The sequence below is a fragment of the Myripristis murdjan genome, chromosome 17 (assembly GCF_902150065.1).
Source record: "Myripristis murdjan chromosome 17, fMyrMur1.1, whole genome shotgun sequence".
NCBI classification, from domain to species: domain Eukaryota; kingdom Metazoa; phylum Chordata; class Actinopteri; order Holocentriformes; family Holocentridae; genus Myripristis; species Myripristis murdjan.
This window is the reverse complement of record NC_043996.1, coordinates 5120295-5142741: the sequence shown is the minus strand read 5'-3', so window position 1 is coordinate 5142741 and position 22447 is coordinate 5120295. Positions and strand designations below refer to the sequence as shown.

Genomic DNA, 22447 nt, shown 5'->3' with positions numbered 1-22447 from the left:
TGGTGAGAGTCACTTCCATTTTGTTAAACCTTAGTATTTTGAAAGGGTGGAGTTTTATGTCCTGGCAGTGATTATGTTCATATTTGAGCTCAAAAAGGCTGGATTCCTCCTCACTGTTCATTGCTCGGCTTATTAAAAAATACGTCTCACAGGCATGCCTCTTTAAGAACACCTTGCTTTGAGTTCTTCTCACTTGTTTCAGTTTCTTCTTTGAAGACGTTTATTTTTGCGTGCAGTTTGAATTAGATGCATGAAATTCAATGTATGATTGTTATTGTGTTTGTTTTCTGTGTTCTAGTTTCCTATTTTAAAGTGATTGATTAGTTTTCTTTTTTTACCTGTGGACTTTTGAGAGTTTTACTTTTTTTCTTTTATGACAGATGCTGTAATTGATTTCATATTTACTGCAGAGCATGTACCTCTCTAACTGATTGGCAAAGAATGTCAAAAACTGGATTAGATATTTCCTCTTCAGAACCCGCTTGTGCAGTTACTAATATTACACACATGCAAATGATTAGAGAGGGGTAGCTAAAGATTACCCACTCCAAGACAAGTTACATGCCTGAAGAGTTCGCATTGAGAACAACAAAAAAGGGTGAGGTGAACAGAATAGACGGAATTGGATTGGCACCTTGATTGAATGTCCAGGTTTGCATGTCGCATATCCATTCATCATCATAATGTTAAACATAATGATAAAAATGTTACCTTTATGACGATGAAATACATTGATTAATTTAGATTTCCATTATGTAGACTTGAAACCTCCTGACACACAAATGTATTGAAAGCTTGATGAGCTTCATGCAGTTCAGTTTTAGAAACCTCTGTCCTCCCCTTTTAGGAATTGGTGAGTTTATGTCAGGCTTAGTTACCCACTCTGAACAGATCTTAATTCTTGGAGATTTTAATATCCATCAAAATAAGGCTAATGATCCACTTAGTAAAGCCTTTTTAGAGCTTATTGATACGTTTGGATTTACTCAGTCTGTTCAAGAGTCAACTCATTGCAATGGTAATATCCTTGATCTGGTCTTGTCTAAAGGGATAGCTGTTTCCGATCTGACTGTCTTGTCAGCCACCTCTGCTGTGTCAGATCATTTTCTTATTAAATTTGAGGCATCACTAGCCTGTCCTGTTAGTGGTGGCACAGATGTAATCACTAGTCGCCATATTGATCCCTCTGCCATTGCTGCGTTTAGCCAGCAGTTACCCGGGGTTTTGGCTCCTCTCACTGTAGAGACAGGCTCTGTCGAAAATCTCACTAATTCCCTTAACGTGGCTCTCTCTGGTCTCCTTGATACAGTTGCGCTGCTCTCTACCAGAGCAAGGCGACTGAAGAGATCCACACCTTGGTTTAATAATGAGATACAAGCTTTGAAGCAGGCCTGCAGGAGATTGGAACGATGATGGTGAAAATCAAAGTTGGTCGTTTTTTACCTACCTTGGCATGATAGTCTATTGAAATAAAAGCGTGCCCTAGCTGTTGCTAAAGCAGCTTATTCCTCCCGCTTAATCACCATTAATAAACATAATCTTTCTCTTTGAGACAGTAGAAAAGCTCACAAAAAAAACAGCCATCTGCTACTAGCTCATCATTTACAGCGGATGATTTCCTGGACTTTTTTGGTAACAAGGTTGAGGTGATCAGGCAAAAAAATTAGTTCTGCATCTGCCGCTGCTCCTGCGGATGGTATCTTGCAAATTTCAAACTCATTGGTATACTCTAACTCACTAACAGTCCCTATTATCTCGGGTTTTGAGGCTGTCTCACTTGATACCTTATCTAAGCTTGTGATAGCCTCTAAACCGACAACCTGCTTTCTCGATCCGCTACCTGCTAAGCCCTTGCCTTTACTGGGCTCTACAATGCTAGATATTGTTAATTTATCGCTTAGTACTGGCATTGTCCCCAGCAGCTTTAAGACAGCTGTGGTCAGACTGCTATTAAAGAAACCACACCTTGATTTAAGTTCTTTAAATAGTTATCGCCCAGTTTTCAATCTCCCATTCATGTCTAAGGTGCTTGAGAGAGTTATGTTTCAACAACTCTCCACCCATTTGGCAGTAAATCAACTCTATGAACCTTTCCAATCAGCTTTCAGGGCCTGTCACTCCACTGAGACAGCACTTACTAGAGTTGCCAATGATCTCCTATTGGCTATTGATGCTGACTCTACCTCTATGCTTCTATTACTGGACCTCAGTGCAGCCTTTGATACTGTTGATCATGGCATTCTATTAGATAGACTAACTGAGAATTTTGGGGTCACTGGCCTGGCTCGTTCATGGCTTAACTCATACTTATCTGAAAGAACACAGTGTGTCATGTACAACAATACTAAATCTAAATTTTCCAATGTTAAATGCGGGGTACCTCAGGGCTCAGTCCTTGGTCCTCTTCACTTCTCCCTATACAATTCGCCACTTGGACAAATTATACGTAGCCATGGTATAAATTTCCACTGTTATGCTGATGATATTCAGCTATATTTGTCCATAAAGGCTGATGATCCCTCACACATCTTTAGATTAGAGGTCTGTCTGGCTGCGGTAAGAAATTGGATGTCACTGAATTTCCTACTGTTGAACTCAGATAAAACTGAGATGCTAGTTGTCGGCCCTCCCAGACATAGACACTGTTTTGAAAATTTAACATTACTCATTGACAACTGTGTGATTTCACAAAGTGTGGCAGCCAAAAATCTTGGTGTTACTTTTGATCCCTGCTTATCCTTTGACAGGCACATTAAGGATATCACCAAGACTGTCTATTTTCACTTGCGTAATGTAGCACAAATTCGGTCTTCCCTGTCTATGGCTGATGCAGAGACCGTAATTCATGCATTTGTTTCAGCCAGACTTGATTACTGCAATGTGCTGTTTTCAGGTCTGCCACGGGCCAGCACCGAAAGTCTCCAGATGGTTCAGAATGCTGCTGCTAGAGTCTTAACTAGAACAAAAAAATTCGACCATATTACCCCAATTCTTGCCTCCTTTCATTGGCTTCCTGTCCATATTAGATCAGACTTAAAGGTGCTTCTGTTAACCTATAAAATCTTAAATGGGTTTGCCCCATCTTATGATCTTCTGATCTCCTTAAACCCTATTTTCCATCCCGGGCACTCCGCTCTCAAAATGCGGGGCTGTTATGCATACCTAGAGTTAAGAAGAAGTCAGCAGGTGGCCGGGCTTTTTCCTATCGTGCCCCGCTGCTGTGGAATAACCTCCCTGCTGTTGTTAGGCAATCTGAATCTGATGATTCTTTTAAATCTAGACTTAAAACTCATCTTTTCAGCCTAACTTATGGTTAGACACTTAGTGGTACGGGCTGGTTCTCTGTCTCAATGAAGTAACCCATGAACTCACCTGCCGACGAGATTATTGCTCTCTCAGAGCTAACTATCGATCAATATTGCTCTTCTGATGCCTAATGCTCCCCTTATCTCTGTGTGAGTGAGTGTCTGTGAATGGTTGACGCGTGTTTTTCCGAGTGGGTGCTCTTTCTTTTCGTTGACCTAGGTAACATCATGGTGTTGGTGGTTGTGTGGCTCAGGTCCTTGGCTGCTCCAGTTCATCTGGCTTCCCTCGGCATCCTCACTCCTCATCCGCCAACAGTTTTTTTTTTTTTTTTTTATCTTACTTCCTCTACGTTATACACATATATATCTTTTACTGTTTTGTTTTCTGTGCTTACAACATCTATTGAACATCTGTCCATCTTGGGGAGGGATCCCTCCTCCGTTGCTCCCCTGAGGTTTCTTCCTATTTTTCTCCCTGTTAAAGGTTTTTTTTTTTTTTTTAGAGAGTTGTTCCTCATCCGATGCGCGGGTCCAAGGACAGAGGATGTTGTATTTCATGTAAAGCCCTTTGAGACACATTTGTAATTTGTGATTCTGGGCTATATAAATAAATAAAATTGAATTGAATTGAATTGAATTTGTTCTGTATGTGTGTGTGTGTGTGTGTGTGTGTGTTTGTGTGTGTTATGTTTCTAACCTGGTGTATCTCAGCACCAGTGCTGAACAGAGCCTAACAAACATTGTTATCAAGCCCAGAGCTTCTGCATCAATGTGCGAACACCAGCCAACACTATCAAGCACTTGTTCACACACTCGCACATCTATGGCCATTTTATCGCTCCCTGTACATACTGCATGAGGCAGCAAGAGAGGGTAGATAGGAACAAAACACAAAATCACAAGTATGCCTTGTAAAGTTTTGGCATATTTTATATTCTGTTCACCCCACCGCCTAGTTTTGTGGTCTGTCACAGAAATCCAGTGTTGAAATTCTGAAGCTGTGAACATCAGAGGTACCCTGTTAATACTTTGTTGTATTAACGGTCTCTCAGTCCAGAGGCAGCATCCTGTTTTGCCTTGTGTTTGCTTGAGTTTTATTTCCTTATTTTGTTTGCTTGATCCGTGCCCCTCCTTCGTGTGGTTGTGCCCCTCCCCCCCCAACAGCCCCATCCGCCCCCCCTCAGGAGGTGCATCTGGTCAGCCTGAGCTCCACCAGCATCAAGGTGAGTTGGGTGGCGCCGCCCGCCGCTAGCCGCCACGGCGCCATTGTGCGCTACACAGTCAGCTACCAGGCCCTTGCCGGCGAGGATGTGGAGCGCCATGTGGTGACGGGCATCGGCGCAGACGCCACCAGCTACTTGCTGGAAGGCCTGGAGAAGTGGACGGAGTATCAGGTGTGGGTGAGGGCGCACACTGATGTGGGCCCAGGCCCTGAGAGTTCCCCGGTGAGGATCAGAACCAAAGAGGATGGTAGGTTGACAACCCCCCGGAAGCGACTAAGAACGCTAAGAACTTTCTCACCTCTGCTGTTTTGGGCTGCTCCTCGCTGCTCTCTTCCACTAACTTCAACTGACCCTGCTTCTACTGCACCTGTCTCTGTCTCTAATGTTTGATCAGCTGAGAGTTAATGGTCACCTTTTCCCCTCTCTGGCCTGTTTTCGTGTAGAATGTTGAGACTTGGAGACCTTACATCCCTGGCAGGTGGAGGCCCATCACCCCCTGGGCCCACTCTCTGTACCACTTTCCTCCTCTTTCACTCTTTTAACGCCTTCACATTTTCTTTCCTCATCAACAATTCACACCAAGCCCATTCTATGTGTAGAGAAGTGGAGCAGAACTCCCTCTCTCCTTTCAATCGCTCTTTCCTCTTCTTCTCACCCGTTCCTCTTTTGTTTGCAGCATGATAGAGAGCAGCTGCTCCTAAGAGGGAGTTGTCTATAATTAATGTGTTTGAAGTTTGCCGCAACACAGCTAATTTCATCGTGGAATTAGGGGCATAACAGACAACAGTAGACCACATGCTGTCCCTTGCAGGGTGTTTTGGGGACATAATAGTCATAGAAGATATGAAGTGAATAGGACTCATGGCCAATCCTAGTATCACTTCCTCTCCAGAGCACCCACCCGATTCTCTAAAAAAACTCAAGAGTCATTATTTTCAGCTTCTCATCACAAAACACAGTGAGCTAAGGAGAATCACTCACTCAGCATGTTTTAACTCTACCTCTTCCTCCCTCTGCGTCTGTCTGTCTGGCTCTCTCTCTCCTCACTCTTCCGTCCTTTCCTCTTTATTCCTGGATATCCAGTGCCAGGCGCACCCCCCAGGAAACTGGAGGTCGAAGCAGTGAACTCCACAGCCATCCGGGTCACCTGGAAGCCACCCCTGCAGGGGAAGCAGCACGGCCAGATCCGAGGCTACCAGGTCATTTTCTCCCGCCTTGAGAATGGCGAACCGCGAGGCCAGCCCAACATCATGGACGTTGCTCTGCCAGAAGCTCAGGTGCTGAACGATGTCTTACTCATCATCTCTCTGCATCTGTCTTTCTTTTGTGCTCTACCTGTTGTGTTTTCATTTCTTGTTGTTTTTCCCCATTATTCGTTTTCTCCTTCCCCCATTCTTTCCTGTTCTCAGAATTCACAGTTCATTTTCCTCATGGAATGTGTTCATTTTTTCTTTTTTTCCTGTAGTAATCTCTCTTGTCAGCTGCATGACTCCACCTCCAACTTTTTCTCGCTGTCTATGCCCTCCTTCTCCTTCTCCTCCTATAAAGTGCCTATAAATATATATATACATATACATATATATATATATATATATATATATATATATATATATATATATATATATATATATAGATATATATCTCAACATCAGGATGGGGCTTAGTTGAATCAATGCACCTCTTTTTTGTGGTTTTAGTGGTTTTACATATGCACTGCCTTGTTACCCTGTTTATAAATCAGAGTTATTTTCCTGACACTACCTTTTACACATTAATGCAGGCAGCTCTGAATCGCCCAAAGCTGTGCGCCACCATGAGATGAATGAGAGATTGTAATCCTTAAGAGGGATTCAGACATTCATGAATATCTTAAAACCAAAAACCCCGCTCTCACTTTTTTCCCCCTCTGTCTTGGAGAGGAGAGACCAGCTAGGGGCTTTTTAAACGCCTCCTCTGGATTGTTTGCCGGGAGTAACGTTTGCATGAGCACGTGTTTGCTTACACTCTCGATGGCCCCTGACAGAAACATCTCATTTGAAAAAGTAAGCAGTCCCCGGCCAGAGGAACACTGCTGAAGACACGAACAGCCTTGCTTGTGTCTTTGAGCAGTATGTGCTGATAAATGCTTAGCAGCAGCGTTTAGGGAAACCAGCAGGCTGCTGGTTCAGTTCCCAGGCACTGCACACTACTGCTGTGCCCTTGAGTGGAGCTGTTAACCCTCATTTGCCTTAGCAAATACACCACTGTGTTAACACTGACACTGCAGAGGTGGAAGCACCATAGAAAGTCGCCTTGAGATGACGTGTAAGTGGTGCTATATTGCGAGCTGTGCTTAATAAAGATTGTTATTGAAAATGATATTTTTTGTGTGCGCATTATGCCCAAGAGGCCCACCTCACATGGGATTATGTAACACTTTCTAAGCATACAAAAGAGCGCTGCTTAAAGCTTGCTGGGTAAAGCCTTAAACGACACAAAAGCCCCTGACTGGACGTGTCTCCATACCTAGCCAAAAGTCCCCCAGCCACAAACCCTACCACTCTGTTTTACAGCAGTCGTTTCTGGCAGCTACTGCTGACAGTTCTGTGTGATCCGACTGTGTACCAGAGTGCTTGACAGCTAGGACAGCATCCTTTGGTCTGGAAGAAGAAAAAAAAAAAAAAAAAAAAAAAACGACGGTGGCTTGTCTTCCTGGAAGTGTTTTCTTCATGTCGACTTGTTCAGCGTGACTTTGTTTTGGGTTATGAAACCTGAACTGAGCATGACCCTCCTGCTTGTACAAACAATGCTCCGTTCCGTGTCTCATTTGCACCAGGCCCTCACAACATACACAAAGAAACACTGCAGTTCAGCATCGAGGACACCTCTCAAGTTGCAATCTGGCATCCAGGCCACCTCTCGAGTTCACTGGCCCCTCCCTAGCTGAAACTGAAATTTTTTTTTCCCTCCCTCCTACACCTTTCCCTCCTTCTCACGGCCTCCTTTTCCACCATGCTTGCCCTAAAAGCTGTATGAGTAATTACCCGAGGCTTGCGTGCAGGTCGGTTACCCATGATTGAGTCATCTCAACAGATTAGTTTTTGGGAAGCAGCAGTGAGTAGCCAACATGCAAGGACCTGCCCAAACGTCATTAAGAACTTCACTGTCTGCAGAGCCTTTTCAGCACTCACCCATCCATGCACTCTCAGCTGCTTTTAGACAATCCCTCCTTTCTCACACATCGAGCCATTCACACCCCAACAACACTTTAGTCAAAAAACAACAATGTCGATAACAAGAGCAAACCTGCCCACTGTTTAGATCAACCCCACAGTAGGCGTCCGACCTGGCTCAGAAAAGTTCATGACTCACCATAGACTCATGCAAATCCCCAAAACACACACCCCTTAATTGTAGACTAAAAACGGTTTTCTTCCTCTTCGGCACATCCCATAGTTTTTCTCTCGGGAAGTCTTGTGGTAAAATGTTGTGAAATCGCTCCATGTCTGCCCTTTCACCTGCAATGGATGCACCGTGAGCCTGCCAGGAAGAACACATCCAGATTTTCCACAGCTCACACAACACTACCCACTCTCACCTCAGACTTCAATCATGGAGATAAACTGACTGATTGGATGATTAGATTGGAGATCCTTGTTGAAATCACCACTCCCTCTCTCTCTCTCTCTCTCTCCCCCTCTCTCTGTCTCTCACTCATCAACCAACCCTCTCTCAGGGCTAGCTGAAGCCCTGGGAGAAGAGCTAGGAGAGCTTTTCTGTGTGTGGGCGGTTTAAGCGCCTCTTTTCTTTTCAAGCAGGAGCCCACACAGCGCCCTCATTTCCCTGCTAAATTTAAACCAGTGGCCGTGTTAAAAGTGTGACGTTATCGACCCTTCTCCAACCCTATCTCTATTAGGGCAAAGTGGCCTGAACTTGAGTGGGCAACTCAGCACCACACAGCCTGCCGCATCACCGTATAGTCACAGCTTGCTCTCGGCTCATGTTTTCACATGCACAGTTTTCGAAGCCGTTACAAAATGGCACAGCAGAGATCGACGCCATTAGCTATCATTCGCACCTCTGTACATTTTCTGCACAAGTTCGCCTCCATTCAGAATTACTTTTCCAGGTTCATTTTGTTTGATCACTCATGCGATTTTGTGGTGTGTGCTTTTTTTTTTTCCCCCGTACATTTGTGAGTGTGTGAGTGAGCAAAGCAATGCTTCACTGCCTCTACGGCCTTGGCTGCCTCAGATTGGACTTGAATGGGAACGGAAAAAAAAAAAGAAAAGAAGAGAAGCACCTCAGCCCGTTTCACTCCATCAATCATGACAGCTCCTTCTCTTCCACATCACTCGTTTCCCCCCCCCGTTCTCTTTTTTATAGCCACACATCTCAGCCCATGTCATCACATTTGCATTCACCCGCCTGCAAATTATACCGCTCCGTTTCCACAAACGACGCTTATCAGCAATGATGTGTTTTCAGCTTGCATTGGCATTCGAAATATAAATGGGGATAATTTATACATTCTCCCAAGGATTGAAGCAGAGAGCAAAAAGCGGCCACGATAGAAAGGGATTATGCCCAAGACGAGATAAGAACTCTCGCGAACCTTAATGTGTTCACTGCCGCATTGACATAGCGAGTGGAGTCGACGGTAAACAAATTAAGCAATTAGGCATGTCGCAAACTGTTATTCATGGAGTTAAGTAGCAGCTGTTCTTAAATGGTAGTCTTTAGTGCCCCACTACGTCAGGGGAGTATGAGGCAGCAGTTTTTGATGAGCCATGTGTCTCTACCAGTCACAACTGGGACTGTGTAGCGGGCTCGCTCGTCCTGCAGCTTACTGGTTCATCAAGAAGACCAGTCCGGAGGGAGTCGGGCCGAGAACTTGAGGCATTCGTCTTTTTATTCGCCATTAGTCAAGAGAGGACTATGAACACCATCTCTCCAGCCAACTCTGAATCAGCAGCCTTTTAATCTCAGTCCTTCTGTTTGGCACAGTGGAAAGTGTTTCTGGAGTGGAGGGAAGACAGAGAGAAAGATGGAAAGTGGTCGTCATAATGCCCGAAAGTCAGTCAGATGTGCAAATTCCACATTCTCACTTAGTGTAGCGGTCAAATAAAATTCCTCCCTCTCTGGTGTGTCACCATCTCTGCCACCCATCAGCGAGCTCAGTCACAGTAGCTGAAATGTGTAGCGAGCAGCTCTCGCACAACTTAATTGTGTGTTTTCAGTCGGCGTTATAACGATGAACCACCATTACCGACCTCCTCCACCTCTCACCCTCGTCCCTCGCCGGTCTCTTCCATCTCGTACCTTGTGAACCTCACCCATTTCTCCTGTCTGCTGTCACCCAGGCCACCCATCACTGAACTCCTCTCCAGTAGCTGAACTGTGGAGGGAGTTGCTGGTAAACGCCGGCAGTTCCCGTTCTGCACCGACGGGGTTTGATGTCACAGGGCTAGCGTAGCGGCACTGGTAATAGGATTTCACGCTCGGCAACGGCAGAGCCCTGCGGCACGAAATGGGCTTTCACTTCCCCCAGGAATCACTTGGCCAAGCACAGCGAGCAAAGAGAACGTTTTGAAAACATATTGAAATATAATGAAAAAAAGGGCCCTCCCTCCATCTCTGTAAGGAATGAGTGAATGCTTCAGAGGGTCTGCATAGTCTATGCTTTGTGTCCATAGTGAGGTAGTTACCGCGCTCAACGCTGGAGTTGACTTATTGAAGGAGAAAAAGGGTTTTAATGGATTCATAGTGAAACACGTAACAGGGCAGTGCTGGAGCTAGAATCTAGAACAAAAATACAATCATTTCCTTGACCGTGGTTCATCCTGGCTGGCCACTTTGGAATCCCCCACCTGCTTTCCTTTCTTCTCCTTCTCCTTTTCGTCACGTCCTCCTTTTTCCTCCACTGCATGATCCTGTTGACAGCTGCCTCCATCCTGTCTTTGAGTGAAAAAAAGACAAGTTCTTTTTTTCCCCTGCTCGTTGTGTTGTCTTTGACTCATCTCTCTCCCCACCCCGTGTCCCGTGTCTTCTCTCCCATCAGTGGAATATTGAGGAGTCCACCGAGCATGTGAGTAGCCCTCATGTGTGCTGCTGGGGTTTGCTGCCGGGCACGTTCTTCTGCCCTCTGTGATTTGGGGGCTCTGAGTGTTTGCGCATGCTTGTGTGTGTGTGTGTGTGTGTGTGTGTGTGTGTGTGTGTGTGTGTGGATTGCCAGTGCTATTTGTGCTCTTGAGTCGTGTTTATTTGTGTGTATATGAGTGTGCCATGCACGTAATTCACTCCCCACACAGTGTGAATCCTCATGAAAGTTCATAACCCCATCATAACCACAGCTAGAGATGTGTGTCATAACAGCTCAGTCAATGTGTGTGTGCGATGCATTCTTAGAGCTATTATCTCCATAAGCATGAAGAGGTTTTTTTTTTTTTTCTGGTAATAATGTGCAACTGTGATTCTTAACATTTTAACATAAAACAAAGCCATAATAACGGCTGGGCATTCACATGGGATCCGAGGCACGCCCTGCGCCGAAACACGTGGCGCCTTTTCCCCGTCACCGAGCCGCACAGCGCAGTCAAAGGCTGTATGTCACCATCCCGGTGCAACACTGACATTAATCAGGCTCTCCTAACCTGCTGTCTCCCCTACTGTTCCAGATGACATGTCTATCTGAGGGGAGGAGCCGTGCGTTTTATCAGCTGCACACATCTCCAAGATTGCCACCAGCCTTTCATGTTCTTTTCATTTGCTTAGATGGCAGCTCACTGTTCCGCAGCTGTCACACAGCCCTTTGTTATGGCTTATTACCTCCCGTGGATGTCATATTGCACTAGTGTAAATGCATAGCCACTCGCTAGTCGGGAATTCAACAGAAACCGGCGAGGAAAAAAAGATTTCAATATTTAAACAAGGGCAGAAAGACGGTTGATCGCTTTTAAGAGACGACATCAAGAAATTAATTGAAGCAGTTTTGCGTGTTGTTTACCCTCTGATTTGTCCGACTAGAAAATAAGGTCACTGTTTAATCAACCCCCGTGACCACCTGCAAACCCTGATGGATGGAATCGCTGTGCATTTTTTTGCATATCAGTGCATATCCACAGTGTTGTCTCTATGTTTGAAAGCGAGCCAGCGGGGTTTAGTGTGTGTGTGCGAGTTTGTTTATTTATGTGATAACGTTCAGTCAAAGAGGATTGCGGCAGTGCAGCGCGCAAGACATGAGTCAAGCCTGCCTCTCTCCACTCTCTGTTGCTGTTGATTAACACCTGACAGACACAGCATTAGACGTTGTCAGAGAAAGACATCTGTTCACCCGTCGTTATTATTTCTTTAGCAGCCATGTGTGGAAGCTCGCCATCAGTGTGCCAGGCAATTAATGGAGGGTGACACGGCGCAGACACACAGCGAATGCATTAGCATGTCTTCTTGACCCATGACTTATCTGCAGCGACCATTAGTTTGCGATGAGTGTTTTAAAATCAGCAGATACTTGATTGCAATTCAAAAGAGAATGCATCACCGCAAAAATAATGGATTGTGAGCGAATATATTTGTTTTGACAAAGCTTGCCCAGTTTTCTCCTGGCAGTTTCTACTCAAATGAGGATAGTGGTCTCGAGAATACATTTCTATGACTAGTCGACTTGATAATCTCAGTAATGCCCTTTGGTGCTGCTCTAAGCACTTACTCTACAGGAAACTTTGAAGCCTTGCTTTTTCTATTTTCCGCTGAGTTTCAAAAGTGCTACTAGACCCAATTCGACCTTGCCAGAATAGGGGGGGAAAAAGATCTCTGCGGATGCCACTGCCGAGACTGTTAAAGCCATTTTGCATGATTAAAGTAATGAGACTTCCTCCATAAAGTTAAAACGGTTTTATGATACAGTAATTTAGCATTTTCTCCCCTGTCTCTCTTAAAGGCGAGTATGGGAGCACCAAGTGTCCCTTAAAGAGAGAGGCAGTAAAAAAGCATTGTCAAACAGAGCTGGCTTATATAGACTGTTAAATGTTTCTATGGCTTGAAAATTAAAACTTCATTAGTTAGAGAAACAGCATTAGGGCAAAGCCATATAATATTCCAGGATTTTGAGGGGGTTTGCAAGGAGCTCTGGCAGGAAGGCTTGTAGGCACCGGCGTATGTGTCCTCTCAGTGGCATCGCAGACGTGCGCGCTCGAGCCCCAAGGCACTAATTTGTCCTCTGGTTTTAAGTCTGTGTATGTCTGTGTGTGTCCTTTAAGGTGTGTGTGTGCTTTTGTGTGGCACATTTGTGTGTGTCTGTATATGTATGGATAGGTGTGCATATGTGTACATACATGCGGGGGGTGTGTGTGTGTGTGTGTGTTGTCCTGAGATTGATGCAGTCTGGTTAAGTGAGTGCCAGTTCTGCAGCAGGGTGCCTCTGTTTTCTAGCACCTCAGCTGTTTGCTGTTTTTTTTTTTTTTTTTTTTTTTTTTTTTTTTTCCTGTGTGTATGTTAATGATCGTTGAGATTCTGGTTCGTTCAATACCAGCCACCTTTGTGTGTCTGTGTTCTTGCCTACAGGCTACAGGCTTACCTCAGCCCAATTAATAAGGGAGTTCAACAAAAATTGTGACTCTAACTTCATCAGCTCACATCCGCTGATATTTCATTAAAAAATAAGTAGCGGTATAACTGATGTCCAATACTGCTTATCCATTCATACGGAGGCAGTAAAATCTGAATTACCTTGAGGAGTTTTTATAATACAGCATTCTGGCTCATAGTCAGAGGTGCACTACTATGGTTGCTTTTAAAGGGAGTGCAGAGTAGCATGTTGCCAAACTCCTCTGGGTATAATTCCATGCTTATCCATGCAGCAGGCATGAGCACTGACACACTGGTGATGTTCTGGTTCATTTGGTTGGTTTGTTGGTTAATGGGTTCAGTGTGTGCCTCACAGTTGGGCGCAGGGGGGTTTCTTGCCCGAGAAAAACTCCTGGCCCTATTTGTGTTGGACTGAGTGCCCTTCTCTATTAAACACTTCAAACGGTTTAGTGCCTGTTATAGGTCAATTGATCGAGAATTTGCAAGTGGATAGAGAAGGGTGCCTGATCTTTTTTTACATTTTATTGTGTTGGTGTGCGTTTTTTGGGATGGAATAAGAGCTTTTTGTGAGGGGTTGGTGTTTTTTTTTTGCTAATAAGACGGTGTCGCTCAAACTTCGTTTTTTCCTCTCAACCTCTGACCTTTCGGTTTTGTGCTTTTCGCAGGAGGCCATCATCGGCGGCCTGCACTCTGAGACCACCTACTCTGTCACCGTGGCAGCGTATACCACCAAGGGAGACGGCGCTCGCAGCAAAGCCAAAGTCATCACCACCACCGGTGCAGGTAAGAGTCAGGCTTATCATGTAATCAGTGCAAACACAGGACATGTACGTGTTTACAGTGAATATAAGTTTTGTTATTTTTGGCATTAAAACTGGTAGGAGGAGGATTTTCTGTGTGATTGGATTGCTGTTGGTTTCGGTCCCTTGTTTAGTTAAGAAGATGAATTGCATCATTCCCTTTGTCCCCCAAGAAAATTAGCTGTGCTGTATCTGTCCTTCATCTCTAACCATTGTGGGCTTGTCTCAAGTGTGAATGCGTGTAAGTGCATGAATTCTGAGCCCTGGGTGTCGCTGAAAAAAGACCATGCACGCTCAAACAGCCTTCCCTAGATAAATAAATGTTGCAGAAACAGCTGTTCTTGTTTCTCCCTCTTCCTCCCTCCCTTTTTGCAGTGCCAGGCAAGCCCACTATGATGATCAGCACCACCATCGGCAACACAGCGCTGATCCAATGGCAGCCACCCAAGGAGATGGTGGGTGAGCTGATGGGCTACCAGCTGCAGTACAAGCGCATCGAGGAGGACAGTTACACCTCGCGTGACCTGAGGAAGACCGAGGAGCACTACACCGTCACCGGCCTGCACAAGGGCGCCACCTACATCTTCCGCCTCAGCGCCCTGAACCGCGCAGGCGCAGGCGAGGCCTACATAAAGGAAATCAGCACCCAGGAGGACGTGCCCACCGGCTACCCCGTCAACCTGCGGGTGACAGGGCTGACCACATCCAGCACCCAGCTGGCCTGGGACCCCCCCGCGCTGGCAGAGAGGAACGGCAAGATCACCTACTACATGGTGGTGTACCGAGACATCAACAGCCAGCAGAACAGCACCAACCGCACGGCCGACACGCGCATGACCATCCAGGGCCTCAAACCCGACACCACCTACGACATCCGGGTGCAGGCCTTCACCAGCAAGGGTGGGGGACCCATCAGCCCCAGCATCCAGAGCAGGACCATGTCCACATCACCAGGTAGGACAGACGGCTGGCACTCACATGAAAACATAGCCGGGAGTGTTTGATATGAAAACATAACATCGGGGTTTTGTGTGAGTACATCAACACGGGCACGTTCATAATCATGCTTACATAGCTCTTCACCCGCACATGCGTGACACTCACACAATCGAGCCATTTAATCTATAATTAATCTCACCCGTTACACACTCACTCCCCTGCACGCACACACACACACACCTGATCCACATTATTTATTCATCTTGTCTTAAAAAGTACATATCACTTACTTTTTTCTGCCTTTGTTTCTCCCCCGCCTCTCCCATCCACCGCGCAGTACAGTACAGCGCTGTGTTTAGTGATTTATAGAATGCTAATCTCATTACACGCTACAGTCACATTACCATGCCGCCTCATGCTCCCTCCCATCGCACACACACATCTCAACCATACACAGCGTGGGTCTCCTCATGCATTTTATGATCTTATAAATGTTAGATTCCGTATTTATCACTAGATGTGCGTGGTGCCTATTTTAAGACCCGTGTTGCCCCTCCCACCGCCGTATACATTTCACGGTAATCAGCGAGATCTTGGTCTGCTGCATATTTCAGTGGTGTGAAAGTGATATGAATAGATAGAACAGGCTTAGGGAGATAAAGCTATTTTTAAGTGATCAGTAACAAAGCGTGCATAAGATTGTTGATGTTCCTCACCCCCCCCCCGTGGCTTGTCAAGTCTGGTCATTAGGTGGTACCGTCAAATATTTTCATAACGTTTATTGGGGGGTTATTTGCCGTACAGTCGTGTGAAATTGAATTACACAGCTTAGCAAAGATTACATTCTGTACTGTACAAGATGTCCCACTTGAGATAATAAGCAAAAGCTTTTTTTTTTTTTTTTTTTTTTTTTTCCCACCCTAACAGCATTTGCCACAAGCTTTGGTGTCAAAGCTGTCATGAAAACGTCCGTCCTCCTCACCTGGGAAGTGCCAGAGAACTACAAGTCCCAAGTGCCTTTCAAGGTAACAGCCGGGGCATTATGAACGCGACAGCCAGAATTCCTGAGGAAATCCCTGTTCACTGGCAAATGACGTGCACGTGAACACAATTAGCTGTATCAGTCTAACCTGAGCCATTGTTATTATATAAAGCAATAAACCGCAAAAATGTATAATGCAATAAAATTGTCAAATCACAGCTAAATGCAATCAACAAAGGAATAAAATTTAAAAAATAACACCTGTCATCTATAGTTCAATGCGGTACATAATGTGTGTATTTGTAATGTAAGTTTACCTCATATTCCCTATGGAAAGCATCAACCCTACTCATTCACCTTTGGATAATACCACCGGGGGATCATACAGTGGCCTTCTTTCTCCATTTGCATTTAGAGATGGCAAGCAGAATTCATGCTCATTTATGAGGCTGTGAATAATGTGTGTAATAATGTGTCAAAATGATATGATATCAGTTCTCACCTCATAGTAATGGACCACAGACAATTTGAAGTGTAAAAAAACTATTGGATATGCACCAATGGGTAAGCGTGACACTTAAGCACATGAGATGAGGTGTCAGATGAGATGTCTGCCTCCCTTAGGAAAGTGCAGCTAAATGACTGTCTTCACTTTACGTGTGTATGTGTGTGTGTGTGTGTGTGTGTGTGTGTGTGTGTGTGCGTGTGTGTGTATGGAAGAGAAAAGAGAGTGGAGGATGAGTGGCAGAAAAATCTGTATGCATGTTTGCGTGTTTATGTGTGTAACTAACTCTAACTGCAAGTTGCCCTCCATGTGCTTACAGATCCTGTACAACCAGCAGAGTGTGGAGGTGCAGGGGAACCTGAAGAGGAAGCTGATCACACGGCTGCAGCCGGACACAGACTATTCTTTTGTGCTGATGAGCAGGGGCAACAGTGCTGGGGGTCTGCAGCAACAGGTGTCCATCCGCACCGCCCCTGACCTGCTCAAGACCAAGCCCATCCTCTACATCCAGCACCAGGCTCAAGGCAGCAAGCTGACCATCGACCTGCCCAAAGTCCAGACCAGCACGCGTGTCAGGTCAGACACGCTACACTGCAACAGGCTTGCAGCTAATGATTATTTTGATTGTTGACTTCCCTCTGTGCAGTTTTTGGATTAATCAAGTCATCGCTTTGTCTTTAAAATAAATAGAAATAGAAATGTCCATCACGTTAGCAAGAGCACAGAGTAATGTCCTAAAACCGCCTCCTCAGTCTGTCCAGCAGCCATTATGAGCCATTATAAGGTTTCATTCTGTGACTAGAAACAGAGTTAAGTAAGCAGATCTTGGCATTTGTGAAGCTGTAACCAGAAAATGACTAAAATAATTGCCAGTAATGTAATAATTGCCAATAACATAATATTTTTTCCATTCTTAATGTAATAAAAGACATTAGTGTAATAACTTACCAATAATAATAATTTCTGAACCAATAATGTAATAACTGCCAATAATGTAATAAGGGATCACAGGTTTTTACCCAGCTTCATTTATTTCTGATTCTTGGCTGTTCCAGTACAGTTTTCATAGATCAGTAAAATACCTCTCACTGTTACTGTGCTCTTCCAATGGAACCACAGGACCAGTTTTAACTTTGTCAAAACCTCACAGGTTTGGGTTTGCTTGATAATTCGACTTCAGCCCAGAGAAGTGCAGAAGCCCTCTAACAAGCAGCAGCGGCACCAGTGGCATCTGATCAGTAGTAGCCCCCATTTCAACACTTGAATCCAAAACTTTTGGCCTTAGCCAACTTTATGTCACAGCGGCAGATTATAATTGTGACTTTTAACATCAGGGTCCACTTGTATCATTTTACAGCTCAAATTGTTTAGAGCAGAATTGCGCCTGACCCTGACAAGTGTAGTCGCTCCTTCAGACACTCACACACACACACACACACACACACACACACACATTCATCAGTTGTGGAAGGAGCAGAGGTGAGGTGTGAGTAGGGGGAGTGTACAGCATTGATTGGTAAAAAGATTACTGGGCTGTCAGGGCTGGCCAGATTCCAGACAAGATTGACGTGTGAAGAGCACTGGTGACTGGGGGTGGGGGAGCGCAGGCTTGTTATACATGTCTTCACCCGCTCTGAGGCTTGACTGACTGTTGAATCACAAAGTTACGGCCGGGAGAGGAGCAGCTACTTTCACTGTCTGAGAAGCTGATTTTCAAGTGATTGAAGACTGCAGCAGGGGAAAAACTTGAAGCTGAGAGGAGAGAGAGAGGGGGGAGATATGTACACAAAAGGTGTTTACAAGTATTGTAAGCACCTTCCATTGACATTCATTTTCTAACTCCTAATCCTTACTCTGACCGTAGCCTCTTACAGATGTGAGGGCCAGGAAAACGTCCTCCCATTCTAACGAGGGTGTTTCATCTTCATGAGAGTAACAGTGTGAGAACACCTTCCTCACACATGCACGCACACACAAGACTAGTCACATAGCTGGTCCTATTAACCTAAGGGAATCCTATTGGGATCTGTATTTGATGAAGTTTCCTCTCATTGGGATTGAGTGTTTGTTCCAGTCCGCATGGCAGATGTTCTTAGCAATTAGCCATTAATTGAAGAATGCAGTGCCAATCTGTTAGTGTTCGACCTTGGTTGGACCCTCTTGTAACGCATTCAAGTTCTGAAATCAGCCCAAGCAGCCCCATACAGCGAAAGCATGTCTTTCTAAACATTGTGAATGTGTTGTTAATACGCTTGGCCCGTTTTTATTTCAGCACGTTTGTGCTCCATTCAGTCTGTCATAACAAGGGTTTTATTTGCCTTGGCAGGTGGTACTACATAGTGGTTGTGCCGGTGTCGTCATCGTCACGGCGATGGGAGAATCCAGACGAGATGGACCTGGACGAGGTGAGTGCCAGCCTGCGGCTGATTGGATAACGTGCCAGGTCAGGGGTCGCAGATAGCACCTCCTGTTCCAACTGGGTGGGATATCACTAGCTGTAGCTAATTAGCTCTCCCCTCCTGGGCTTAGGGAGGGAGGGGGCAGAGTGCTTCATTTTAAACTATGACTCACTTGGTCAGGTGGGGAATGTCCTGATTGGACGCCAGGTCTGCAGCCAGTACCCATCTGCTGGACCCAGCGGCTTCGGCTGCACAGAACATAATGTGAATCTTATATAACTGTTGATGCAGATATTAAATATTACTGCTTCAGCTCCATACTTTTTCCCTTAGTCGTTTTTGGGGTTTGCTAACTCTGAACAAAGTTTTACATAAAGTATTCAAATGATGATAAAGATTTATGACTGCTCTATTATTCCACTGAAGAAAGGCCTCCCATGTCCAGGGGGAATTTAAGCTAAATGACATGCCTAAATATTAATAGCATCATTTTTAAGTAAACTTGTGAGGCTCTTTGGTTTAAATTTTTTTTCAGCCACTATTGTTCAAGCTCCCAGTAGAAATAACAGCAGAGACCTAGAGAGAGAGAGAGATGTGAGACTCCCCTAGTCATTAAACACTGAGCAGGCCATTGTCTCCTCCCCCCCGACATAATGATTTAATAAAGCTACATCTGGAGCAGCGCATGAGACATCACTGACAGAAAACAAAATGCTGCTGAAAACACAATGCGGCAGTGCTGTATGCTCCTGCTCATTTATTAACCAGGCTGGCAGTCATGCTGAGATTGTGTGCTGGAGCAAGCGCTAATTGCTCAATTCTTAGTCAGGCTGCATTGTTTGCCAACTTATATTATTGAGCAAAGGTCATTTTATCTGGGTGGTATATACAGAATAGAGCAGGTTACCTCCTATCTGGAAGCCTAAGACTAGTACATCTGTGTGTATATTATAAATTCATTACTTTGTTTTTAAAAAAAAAACAACTCATACAAGGTTTGGCAGTTAAAGAGATTGAGGGCATTCACTTGTTATTTTACACATAATCTAATTAGGGAGTCACTCTGCCGCCCTGCTGACAAACTTAACATTGAACTCTGACCCTGTACCACTGACCCCTTGCTCTCTGCCCTTTTCTGCAGCTGCTGGAGTCAAGTGAAGGCCCTGTCCTGAGGCGCCGACGTCAGCTGGAGTCCCCCAGGCCTTACATCGCCGCCAAACTGGAATCACTGCCCGCCACCTTCACCTTGGGAGATGAGAAGAGGTACAACGGCTTCTACAACAAGCCTCTGCCTGGCCACCAGCAGTACCTCTGCTTTGTCCTGGCTGCACTCCAAGAACAGGACCACAACAGCAGTGATAAATATGTAAGAAACACACACACACACACACACATACACATAGAGTCAAGGCTGGGATCAATTCCCTTCCAGTAGCCCATCAGTTCCAAATGTAAGGTGAAAATGTGTTTTACTAAAGCTCTTTTTTTGGGGGGGAAAAAATGCACTTCACAAATTAGTTCAATTAAAAATGAATTTTCCTGCATGTTTTAACACATTTCACTTCTCTTCTTATGAACAAGCCGTTCACGTTTATCACGCGTCCTCAGGCTCTATCCGTGCCGTCCCCCAGGCATTTCAAAAATTACAGTGGCTCCTCTCGAAAGGGCAAGACAAATTGTTGTTGTTTTTACTGCCACTCTTCCCCTTAACACGCCCGCCTCTAAAACTCGCAACTTCTCCCGATAACTCCCTTATCAGTTTACAATGACATCGCAGATCCAGCTTTGCAATTTTGCAGCGGTTAGCGGGGCCCTTTTACGGCGCCGATACAAGACTCTCGGCTGCACGAGCGGATGCCTCGCTCGCTCGTCAGACAGTGCGAGCACGGAGGCCCGGCTCTCTCGGCGGGACGGTCTGGAGTAAACTTCACTGCAGGAGGAATGAGAGACGGCGATTGCTCTGGGTACCCGGGTCATGCATATTCAATAGCTGGGCCCTGGGCAACCACAGAGAGAGAGACAGAGAGAGAGAGAGAGAGAGAATGTCCAAAACCATTTCCCAGACTTTTCACCTATCACTTTCTCTGTTGCTGTCTTTCTCCCCCTCTCTCTCCCTCTCTTTCATTTTTTTTCTCTTTTGCTCGCTCTCCATCAGCCCGTCTCTCTTCACCATGAAGAGAGCAGAGGAGATTGATTAGCGCAGCTGGAGTTAAGAGGGAGACGAGGGCCTGGTCACAGGGCCTAGGGAGCCTGTAAAGCAGGCCTGATTCCCTTGAAACGCCGTCTTAAGTGTCCCCACCACCACCACCACCACCACCACCTCCCCACCAATTCCCTCCCTCCTTTGCTCCGAGACGGGGAGAGTGAAAGGGAGGGTAGAGTGGGCAGCCCTGATACACTTGACTTCAAAGGAGACGCTTAAACCCATCGCCGCGTTTCTTTGAGCACCTGCCGTCCGCACGAGGTCGGATCAGCAGCGCTTAAGACTTGGATATACAATTGACGGAGACAGGTTCTGTGTCTGTTTTGTCCCCTTAAACTCAATCGCTGGGATCAATCAGGCTTCACTCAGAGGCTGAAGCAGTGCTGAGGCGGCCACTATAAGCAGCCTATGATTGATCGCCGCACAAATCCCATAACCATACTCGCCGGGAAACTTAGATACCATTGCAAGGTTGCTTTTTTTTGTTGTTGTTGTTGTTGTTGTTTTTTTTTCTTTTTCTAACCCAGCGCTTGTAAATGTTTATTACTAAACACAAACCAGCGCAAGGAGGTAAACTACACAGTGAGATTAAGCGCTTTGGTGGACGGCGCCTTCAGCCAGACCTTCACCAGACCCGGGAGAGTAAAGACAACAAGTACCGGAGTAAATGACTTGTGTCTTTTTACTGCGTTTCCACCCGAGCCCCCCCCCAACTCAGATCAAACAGGACCGCCAAGCTTTAATAAGTCCTCGTATATCAACGGCCACAAGCAGCCAGCGAGTGGTTGGAGGGGAGAAGAGAAGGAAGTAAAGCAAAAGAAGATGAGAGAGTGTGAGAGAGAGAGACTGAGAGAGGGAGAAGGAGAAAGAGAGAGAGAAGAGAGTGTGCTGTGCCTTCATGTCTCCCCAGCACCCAAGGCAGATAAACAAGCCGGGGGAAGTGTGAAATGGGATGATAGATGCTGGGTGTGTATAAACAGTATCATTTAAAGCGAGAAGAGAGGGAAGGAGGGAGGGAGCATGAAATATTGTGTGATGTGCGACAGAGAGGCAGAAGGGGGTGTTGGGGGGAGGATCTGGTGGGGGGGAGGGATGTTGGATAGAGGAAAGAGGACAGGAACATTTGTCTTGTGTCCCATCCAGCCTGTGATGCCGGGACGAGCGCGCGAGCTGAATGGCGGGAGAAGAGGCGATTGTGCTAATGTGCGCTCTTCCCTTTGATAAGAGGAGAGGTGAGCGGCGCGCGGCGCTGGGAGGAAACCAAAATGAAGAGCGCTCGCAAAAATGTGTTTACCGCACTTTTCTGTTGACAAAAAAAAAAAAGTATCCGGGCATTTGTATTCCACTCGCTCTCGACAAGAATCGGCTTTTGTGACAGTGATTCGGCTGGTGCTCCGGGCTCAGCACCACGAACAGGGAAGGACCGGCCTCTTTCAAAATGTAAATGGCTTTTTTTTATATAAAGAACATCAGGGCAGAGTTATGAAGCCAGTATACTGAAACATCCACTGTTTGCTTTGACAGTG

General features: G+C 45.6%; 1 protein-coding gene across 3 annotated transcripts in view; it reads left to right on the top strand.

Annotated features, from left to right (window-relative positions):
* ptprfb (protein tyrosine phosphatase receptor type Fb) overlaps positions 1–22447 on the top strand; it is a 169024-nt gene that overhangs the window by 108557 nt on the left and 38020 nt on the right. For 2 of the 3 annotated variants that reach the window (XM_030074274.1, XM_030074273.1), the window contains 9 exons: positions 4470–4775; positions 5612–5805; positions 10569–10595; positions 13759–13876; positions 14269–14847; positions 15760–15857; positions 16639–16895; positions 18646–18724; positions 19860–20084. In XM_030074274.1, coding sequence (XP_029930134.1) covers positions 4470–4775; positions 5612–5805; positions 10569–10595; positions 13759–13876; positions 14269–14847; positions 15760–15857; positions 16639–16895; positions 18646–18724; positions 19860–20084 — 1883 coding nt within the window. The remainder of the gene's footprint in view (positions 1–4469; positions 4776–5611; positions 5806–10568; positions 10596–13758; positions 13877–14268; positions 14848–15759; positions 15858–16638; positions 16896–18645; positions 18725–19859; positions 20085–22447) is intronic. The other variant, XM_030074275.1, reaches the window with a different exon arrangement.